General features: G+C 37.8%; 3 protein-coding genes across 3 annotated transcripts in view; 2 read left to right on the top strand and 1 right to left on the bottom strand.

The window, feature by feature from the left end:
* LOC107622292 (serine-threonine kinase receptor-associated protein) lies at window positions 198-4,305 on the top strand. Its single transcript, XM_016324157.2, has 7 exons — window positions 198-955; window positions 1,260-1,395; window positions 2,407-2,488; window positions 2,981-3,156; window positions 3,297-3,434; window positions 3,510-3,649; window positions 3,728-4,305. The coding sequence occupies exons 1-7, from the start codon at window positions 838-840 to the stop codon at window positions 3,988-3,990; spliced, it is 1,053 nt and encodes a 350-aa protein (XP_016179643.1). The 5' UTR covers window positions 198-837; the 3' UTR covers window positions 3,991-4,305.
* Window positions 4,925-6,736, top strand: LOC107622293 (probable histone H2A variant 3). The gene is made up of 2 exons (XM_016324159.2): window positions 4,925-5,255; window positions 6,190-6,736. Exons 1-2 carry the CDS (start codon window positions 5,139-5,141, stop codon window positions 6,484-6,486), a joined length of 414 nt encoding a protein of 137 aa, XP_016179645.1. The 5' UTR covers window positions 4,925-5,138; the 3' UTR covers window positions 6,487-6,736.
* Window positions 7,691-10,093, bottom strand: part of LOC107622291 (3-ketoacyl-CoA synthase 11) — a 2,730-nt gene continuing 327 nt past the window's right edge. Inside the window, exon 2 of the mRNA XM_016324156.2 lies at window positions 7,691-9,532. Coding sequence (XP_016179642.1) covers window positions 7,993-9,525 — 1,533 coding nt within the window. The 5' untranslated portion in view covers window positions 9,526-9,532 and the 3' untranslated portion in view covers window positions 7,691-7,992. The remainder of the gene's footprint in view (window positions 9,533-10,093) is intronic.

The following is a 10,093-nucleotide window of genomic DNA, read 5'->3' as shown; positions in this document are numbered from 1 at the left end:
TTTATTGGAGAGCATCCACTCTCCCATTTAATTTGACCGAATTGATTCAACCACTTTTGAGTTTGGTTGCCCAATAAAAAAAAAAGGTTCTGATTTAGCTTGCTAATCCCAAGCAAATGTTTTACTTTTACGGTTTTACCCTTATTATGTTAGCTAATTAGCTTAGGTCTTCAATGAACGAACTCCTTGTGTCTTGGGGAGGCGGTGGGGTCCACATTTCATTGATCCTCTTCATCCATTCCCCGTTCTCGAAGCACTACAAGAAGGCAGATCCGCACCCATTTCTCCCTCGCCTCGTGCCTACTGCCTTCCTGGACAAACCCTGCCTGCACTCTTCCGCTTCCGCTCCCCTCTCCTTATCTTTTTATTTTTTTAAAATTAATTTTCATAGATTGTATTTACTATCAATTTGTTTATCATAATTTCGTTACAATTCGGTTTTGCTTTCTTCCTTTTTGGATCCAAAGTTTCTCTGTTTCCATCTTTTCTCAGCTCACAGGGTTCGGAATTCTTATGAGGCGGCTGTGTCCAATGTTATGCTATCAGTTTAATATACTCTCACTGAATTCATAATACACCAGAATTACTTCACTTCCTTGATCAATATATAGCGCTTTCGTTGGAATTAATTGTTCTACACTGATTGCCCCCTTCCTTTTCGAATCGTAGATTTAGGGTTTCTATAATCTAATATTCTATTGTTGCAATTGGAGTTAAACCAAAAGGAAAAAAAGAGGCGCGGCCAGAACCGCGTGGATTTTATTTTTTATTGGTGTGTTTGGATCTTCGTCACAGAGTAGGGTTCAGGTAGTGATATATTAAATCGTTTTTGGGAGAATGGATAAGAAAAAGGTTGCGGTTCCTCTTGTTTGCCATGGTCACTCTCGCCCGGTGGTTGATCTCTTCTACAGTCCTGTAACTCCCGATGGATTCTTTCTCATCAGTGCAAGCAAGGGTACACTCTCTCTCTCACTCTCTTCCACCATCACCTTCCCGTTAAATTCATTGTATTCAATGATTTATCGTAAATTGTTTAGAAATGATCTCGTGTGTGTAAATTAAGTTGTAATTTATGGATCTGACTTGTGAAATCCGTATTAGTGTAGCTGAATGAACGGATTGTTGTGTTTCCTGTTTTCTCTACCTTTTTTTTGGAGTGTGTGTTGATATTATTAATTATATATTGTCAATGTTGATTTTGTCGTGTATGGATGATGATGATGATGTGATGATATGTGTGCTTTGCCTGTGTTTTTCAGATTCTAGTCCTATGCTCAGGAATGGAGAGACTGGGGATTGGATTGGAACATTTGAAGGGCACAAAGGTGCGGTGTGGAGTTGCTGCTTGGATACTAATGCGTTGCGTGCTGCTACTGCTTCTGCTGATTTTTCAACGTATGTTATTGTTAAGCTTGTTCGTTATTAAGCTTAGTCACTGCTCGTTTACATTTTGGTGTGCCTAGATAGATGGTTTCTTTTAAGCTCAACCTGCATGAACAAAAAGGGACTGATTGTTAAAGTTGATTCAGTGCACATTAGTTACATCCTATTTAGTCGAACAAAAAGGGACTGATTGTTCCCCTTTTCTGCATTCGCCTTCTTGCCAGTGCACACTGTGTTATGACGCACAGACACAAACATATACATAACATACATATGAATGAAATTGAAGATTGAAAGAAATAAAGATTTATTAATTCGTAATATCATATATATAAATGTTACCAACTTTATCATTGTTTAAGATTTGAAAAGCCAATGTTGGGTTCGTTTTATCTTTTCAAATTCTAAATATGCTAGTTGATACTGGATTTCACTCGTATAGTTGAGCTTTATGAAGATAGAAAATTGAACCCACAAATGTATATAGTTGATGTGTCATATGAGATCCAGTAGAGACGCTAGTCCAAGGTGTTTACGTGACAAAATGTTACACTCCTTCCGTTTCATAATAACTGTCACTTTCACTTTTTTGGTTCATTGAAAAATTAATATATTTAGTCAATGCCAAAGTCTACATACATTAGTTTTTCAGTGAACCAAAAAAGTGAAAGTGACAGTTATTATGAAACGGAGGGAGTATTTGTTTTTCATAAGTTGTTAGCTATTTATTACCTTAGAAACTTGATCATAGATTGAGACAGTTATGTTAATCATTGTGCTAGCTGCTAGATTTCTTGTTCTTGTCTTGGCAAGTTAATGATTGTATATAGGCGAATAATTATTATATCTTGTCTTTTAGTTATATGTGTGAGTCAAAGCATTTGTGCTTTTTCTTTTATTTTTTTATCGTTGCTTGCTATTTGCAGTGGGATTTAGACCCAACAGTTTCTGGCTTTACACTATGTTGTAGAGATTGTTGCGGATTTATTAAACATTTACATATCATCTTTGTTCCTCGTGCAGGAAAGTCTGGGATGCATTAACAGGAGATGAGTTGCATTCTTTTGAGCATAAACATATTGTTCGAGCATGTGCTTTTTCTGAGGTAGGCTTGGTGATGTCATTATTTTCATATTGATTACTGTTTACGTTGATATACTTTTCTGTATAAGGAGAAATGATGCACTGGTTACAATTTACAAAATGATAAAACTAAATGGACATAAATGAATCATAAAAAGGGGAGATTGGATAATGATTTTTGAAGCATCAACACACAATAGTTTATTAAATCTAAATACCAATATTATATTTAGCCGGATGGTATCATTACTTCCATTCCTAGTTTCAAAGATCTACTTTTCCAAATTTCAAATGGATATTCTACGGTGATTTTTGTCAAATCCAATCTTGTCATGTCGAAATAGGTTGTGTGTGTAGTTAAAATTCTTTTCCTGAATGCCTTTACTTAATATTATAGATAATTTGAATTTGGGGATATCATCAGGGATATCATCAAGTGTTCAAGATCTGGGTCTTGCCTTTAAGTGCTTTGTTTTCATAAGCATTGATGTATTATTTGTATACTTTGGATCAGGATACACACCTTTTGCTCACTGGAGGAGTTGAGAAAATTCTCCGAATTTATGATTTGAATCGACCTGATGCACCACCCAGGGAAGTTGATAAATCTCCTGGTTCAGTGAGAACTGTTGCATGGCTTCATAGTGACCAGACAATATTGAGTTCTTGTACTGATATGGGTGGAGTCAGGTACATGCCCATTTACCACCCATTTGATTTTGAAGACTTGGTTTTATTTTTATTTTTATTTTTATTTTTCGTTTTCTTGTTTTAACTTATAAATCTAGCAACACTTCTGTATTTTGCACTGAATCTAGCTGATTTGACAGGCTATGGGATGTAAGAAGTGGTAAAATAGTACAGACACTTGAAACCAAGTCATCTGTTACAAGTGCAGAAGTGAGTCAGGATGGCCGTTATATTACAACTGCTGATGGTTCTAGTGTGAAGTTCTGGGATGCTAATTAGTAAGTTCAGGTGTTGTTGACATCTTTTCATGAAAATATGTGTAATGGGTACATGATGTTACCTTTGTTTTTCAGCTATGGATTAGTAAAGAGCTATGACATGCCTTGTACGGTGGAATCTGCATCCTTGGAGCCAAAGTATGGGAACAAGTTTGCTGCTGGAGGAGAAGACATGTGGGTTCGTGTGTTTGATTTCCATACAGGCAGTGAGATTGGTGAGTTACTGACCATTAGTTTTCTTTACCTTCTTGTGTTATGTATATAAATCTTTTGATGATCTATTTGAATCGCAGCATGCAACAAGGGCCACCATGGTCCTGTCCACTGTGTCCGTTTCTCTCCCGGAGGAGAATCATATGCCTCAGGATCTGAGGACGGAACCATCAGAATATGGCAGACAGGTCCATTGACTCAGGAAGACTCGGAGGCTTTACCTGCAAATGGATCAATTGAGAAGGTGAAGGTAACTGCGGATGAGGTTTCACGCAAGATTGAGGGATTTCATATTGCAGATGAGGGGAAATCCAAAGAGAAGGAAGAGGCAGGGGAGGAGTAATGCTCTAATAATAAGCACATTTTGTTTGGCAGAGTGTCGGTTTTCTTATATCAAGAGACCTACTTTATATAGCTGATAGTAAACTACATTTTGTAAATTTTTAGATTGTATTGGACATTTACTGAACTGAACGATCTTGTTCTAGAAGCTTTATGGTTGCTTTCGTTTCAACTCTATTTTGGGAGTTTTGGGGATATAGGAATGGACGTGGTATACTTGTTCAAAAATCATGACCATTGAAGTGACTTTAGAGTTTAGTCTATTTGTGTTTGGATTAGTTTTACAAATTATGGAGTTTTGTTATTTTATTTCTTATTTCATCTGCTTAGATTAAGTATAGGAAACTCAGAAAAGCTTATAGACAATTAATAAATGATATTTAGGTTTTAGTGGTTCGATAGCTGAGTATCATATGATAGAATATTGTGACATTTACCCTGCCTTATTATAGTAATGATCTCAATCATCATATTAAATGAATTGATTCTTTTTTAACTAATTGTGGTAAGCAAACTGAGGACTTTTGGAAAGAGGGGGAAAAAAAAGAAAAGAAAAGACACACATGCACGCAGTCTCACTGAGGACTCAGGTACTGAGGGTGCAACGAGTGTTGACGCACTCCTTACCAGTTACCATCTCGTTGCAAGCGCAAAAACATAAAATCGGTCTTCTCACAAACGGTCATTGTGATTTGTGACAATTTATCCTCAATGTGTTTATAGAAGAGTTAGAAGATGAGAAAAAACTGTACTTAAACATGTAATAATTAATTTAAAAAAAGCACAAAAGCAAAAGAAAAAGAATAAAAAGGTAAAGTTTAAGCGTCACAAACGAGCTACCGAGCAACCTTTAACAACTGCAACGGCACACCATTGTGGACTACAAGGATAGAAGCGTAATTTGAGGAGATAACAGTATGGTTAAGTAAGAGGGACGGGGGCAAAGATGTAATTAAAGAGAAGTAGAAGGGCAGAAGGAGGAGTGATGAATAAAAAAGGGGTTGGTATTGAGAGAAGCGAGAGTCGGGGGATTAAGATCCTGATCCGGAAATCAAATCCCTTTGGGTTTGGAGTCTGAGACCGCATTCGCCTTCTCTCTCTTTCTCTCTTTGTGCGATTCTTCTGCGAGCTCGTTTTGGCGGGAAAAAGATGTCGGGGAAGGGAGCCAAGGGTTTGATAACAGGGAAAACCTCCGCCGCCGCCGCCGCCAGCAAAGACAAGGACAAGAAGAAACCAATCTCTCGCTCCTCTCGTGCCGGCCTTCAGGTATTTCAGATCCCACCTTCTCTTCAATTCCTTTTCCGCTCGCTTTTTCTGATCGAGCATTGCGTCGTTCTTGCCGTTGTAACCATTTCAATTATGTTGCCGTAAAGTAGATGTTATTAACTTGAAGGTTTTGATAGAACGGAATGGCTTTGGTGCAAAATGTCTTCTGTTGTGTTTGGGACTTTGTATTCTTCGCAAATTGATGGCATGCTTGCGATCTGCAAACTTAGCATAGCACGCTCCCTTTGACTTTGTTAACTTGTCATGCGGTAATGGTACATATTTGCTTCTTGTCTGATTGTGGACACTCTATGCGCTTTGAAAATTCTTCCTGTGAAGCTACTTACTGTGATAATTTTGTTTGAGACATTTATTGTGTGTTTAGTGTGTAATTGGCATTTAGAGTGTGTCTGGACATATACTTTAAATGTGAATATACTACTATGTGTTGATTACGATAGAAACTGCTTTCGCATTACTTGATGTGCATTGTGCAGTTTACCTCACTGGCTTTAGATTGCTGCAATTTAACCCAGTCAAAATTTTTTATTGTGTTGATCACTTGATTGAGAAACCAATCAATTTGTATTTACCTTATTCTGTTATCGTTTATAAATTTAAATGATTGGCATTAACGGAATGCTCAATTTAACCGATTGATAGTTGACTGCGGTAGCTTATATATCGAGTAAAATTGAATTCCTATGTATTTACTTTTCTTTCTTTTTAGAATTTGTCCTTTCTGTTCTAGGGTATGGACCATGTTGGAGATAAGCTATGAATATTCATTGAACTTCATAACCTTGTTGAGTTTACTTAGCATGTTCTCTTGTGTTTTTTTCCCATTGAACTGTGTCAGCCAAGTTTGCCTCAGGCAAGTGGCATCTGCTACATGTTCTTGTTATTATGTGATATTCTGTAATGTGATCTGCAGTTCCCAGTTGGCCGTATCCACCGTCTTTTGAAGTCAAGGACTACAGCTCATGGTAGAGTTGGGGCCACAGCTGCTGTATACTCTGCTGCTATCTTGGAGTATCTAACTGCTGAGGTTTTGGAGCTTGCCGGGAATGCTAGCAAGGATCTCAAGGTTAAACGTATTACCCCAAGGCATTTGCAGCTTGCAATTCGTGGTGATGAGGAGCTTGATACCCTGATTAAAGGAACAATTGCTGGAGGAGGTGTAATTCCCCATATTCACAAGTCTCTTATCAACAAATCTTCCAAGGAATAGATTGCTGAATGCTGATGGATTATTAATAGCTTGTTTGATGGAAAGTGGAAATTTTCTGTCTCTGTTAATTGTGGATTTGTTAGGGTGCTCTTTCTAGACAGTAGGGCCTGCTATTTATGTTTTAAGTATCTGTCTATTATCAGTGTACTTGATATTCTGTTTCTCTACTTAGCATGGTACTAATCTTAGTCAAGGATATAATGTCATTTTACTTCAATATTGGAATTTGCTATTTGATCATCATTGCATGTGGTGCTGCCTGTTAAGTAATGAATAATTTGCCTTGTACTTTAATTCCTTTCCTTGCACGCTAGTATGCCCGTGATTGCTAGAGATTGCAGCTTATCGGCACTGTGTTTATTCAGACAAAATCATTAGTTTTATATATTTGCGGGTTGCATGATTGCACCCCTCCTGCATGAGGATAAGAACACTTTCTCCAAGAAGCAGCAAGTATATTCCTGTTAACTCCAATGTCATTCGGATTTGGGTATACGTTAACGGATTCTGGGTAGACGAGTTTGGAGTAGGTCTTTTTATGCAGTGTGTATTATTTTATGTGAGAACTCCTTAGAACTCCGAGAAATGAAATAGAATATTTATCATGCCTTTAATTGAGACGATAGAACTCGGAATATCGAACTGTAAGAACAAGGAATACATTGACAAGGAAGTATATTAACTATTAAGGATATTTATTAAAGAATTAAATGTATAATGAATTAAAAGTTTTAATATATTGAAATTTTAAGAGTTTGTTCTCTATGAAGAGAACTTTATTTTTAGTATTTTAAATTACTCTTAAAGGAACTTTGTTTACATTTTCTTTTTCTTCTTTTAATAGCTTTACTGAAACAAGAATGAATAGTTATCAAATATCAATCCTGCTGTGCGTGCCCTCTTATATCAATTTTGATTCTTTGCAGTTTTGGTTTTGTTTTGCTATGTTTTATTATTTCACATACTAAAGACCTCATCGGCCATCACTAATCACAATAACAGCCTTGGATAAATGAGGGACCCTCTATATCACAATCTTCAGAGTCTTTGGATGCTTATTTACTATTTTGCTTGCATTGCTTCGCTACCAACACAAGAGAATACCACAAATGGGAATGCAACAAACACAACCTAAGTTAATGCATACCACTGCCTTAGACACACTCATAAATCGTGTAAAGATGCTAACAAAGAACACATCGACTTAGAACAGCAACTCAACCATTGAAAACGTTAATTCCAATCTTGTAAGAGAAACCATGGTTTGGAATTGCATTTCACCCCCACGGGCCACGGTCTAGACCCATCACAGATATAGTCCTCAGATGTCAGAAGTCACAGTAATCAAAGCTCAAGCACCAATTAGATTTAACATGCCCCAAAGCAAAATAGAACTCCTAAATTTGAACATGACTTTGAAAACACAAGTTTTACAGTAGATCAGAAGGAAAATTAACTTACAACTAACACCTAATGGTGATACACAACATTTGAAAATTCCATCCTTCAGATGGCAGATACCCTTGGAACTTCCACTGGAAATTTGTGTATCTCATCCATCCAAGGGTTCTTCTCCTTAGCAGGGTTGATGGTCTTGAGAGCCTTCCATACTGCACTGTTGCACTTGAATCCTGAGCCAAATGCAATCTGCCATGTTCTATCTCCCTTCCTAATCCTTCCTTTGGCCTCTGTGTATGCCAGTTCATACCAAAGTGAACTGCTAGAGGTGTTTCCAAATCGATAAAGTGTCATCCTCGATGGCTCCATATGCCAAGGAGATAGCTGCAGGTTCTTCTCCAGTTCATCCAAAACAGCCCTACCTCCAGCATGGATGCAGAAATGTTCGAAAGCTAGCTTGAAATCAGGGATATAAGGTTTGATCTTCATCTTCAGGAGTTTCTTTCCAACTAATGTGGCAAAGAATAGAAGCTGTTCGGACATAGGAAGTACAAGAGGCCCCAATGTAGTGATATTGGTTTTTAATGCGTCCCCTGCAACTGCCATCAGATCCTTTGACAAAGTAACACCAATCTTGCCTGCTTCATCTTCTTCTTGGGTGACACAGCTGAAGCACTTATCATCAGCACCCTTGTTAGTGCGAACAGTGGTGACTAATTGGTATTTGGATCGTCTTCTGTCGGAGCTTTTGTTCGACAGCAGAACTGCAGCTCCTCCCATACGAAACAGGCAATTAGAAACAAGCTTTGATCGATCATTTCCAAAATACCAATTCAGTGTGATATTCTCCATGCTAATGATCAGTGCATAGGAATTAGGATGGGCCTGGAGAAGATCTTTAGCAAGATCAATTGAGATTAGCCCTGCACTGCATCCCATCCCACCTAAGTTGTAGCTTCTTATGTTCCCTCGAAGCTTGTAGTGATTGACAACCATTGCTGAAAGCGATGGAGTTGGGTTGAACAGGCTGCAATTCACAATTAGAATCCCAATGTCTTTAGGATTTACAGAGGTCTTAGCGAATAGCTCATCAATGGCTCCAAACATCACAGTCTCGGCTTCTTTTCTAGCTTCTTTCATCGTAGGATTGGGAGGAATGTTGAGAACAGCTTCCGGAAGGTAAGTGTTCTCTCCCAGGCCAGATCTCTCAAGGATCTTCTGCTGGAATGCAAGATTTTCCTCAGTGAAGGTGGCAGCCAACCGGGAGTGCTCCATAAATACCCTCTTCGTGCATTTCCGGGATTCTTCAGGCTTGTAGCAGGCAAAATTAACAAGGTACACAGGTTGAGGGCGAGTCAAAAAGTAAAGGGTGGACAAGAACACAAGGAGGGTCGAGCAAAGAATAACAGAAATCAAGTTGTATTGCAGATGCTGCCATAGATCATGGAGGTCTTGTAAGGAGAAAGTGGAGAGCTGTGCAGAAATCAGCACCACAAGTGGGGAAAGGAATAGGTACATTCCATGGGAGATGAGGTAATGGTAACCAAGCTTGACATACTTCAATCTAACGGATTTCTTGAAATCAGGAAGGTTCCTAGATGATGATGGCACCAAGGGTGCATCTGCTTTTGCATCAGCCATTTTCACCCTGTCATAAAAGAGAAAAAAATGAATCCATTTTAGTTAGATAGCTTGCTAAAATGAAAAGAAAAAATGTTGACAAAACAAACAAACATCTTTTGAGCATAGAACATCTTTATAGTCCAGTCCTGGCAAAAGATCCCTTTACAAAGAATTCTACCAAAGCACATTATTAAAAAGCAAGTTTTTTTGTTAAGGAAAAAAGCTTGCTTTCTCTAACTTGAGGCACAAAGCACTGAGAAAATCAAAATCAGATGTAAAGGTAAAAAATCTGCATATGTGAATCAGTGAGTGAAATTGAACTGAAGCGAAAGCACATTTTGTCCCCCTTTTCAGTAAGACCCATATGTGATCTGTATTCAAATCCATTTAGCTTATTCTATCTCTCTATACATGAAACCCAGGAAATCTCAGCTAGGAATTTGACATGAATCCATTTATTCACATGCAGATATGTTATTATGAATTTTTCAAAAATAAAAAGGAAAGACATTGAATCGAAGCAAGATTTCGGTTTGAGGAAGCCCATTCCAGATGAAGAATAACAAAAATAAATAAATATATATAC

The sequence above is a fragment of the Arachis ipaensis genome, chromosome B10, assembly GCF_000816755.2.
Source record: "Arachis ipaensis cultivar K30076 chromosome B10, Araip1.1, whole genome shotgun sequence".
Lineage (NCBI taxonomy): Eukaryota > Viridiplantae > Streptophyta > Magnoliopsida > Fabales > Fabaceae > Arachis > Arachis ipaensis.
The sequence above is the reverse complement of the archived record's forward strand: the minus strand, read 5'-3'. Positions and strand labels throughout refer to the sequence as shown.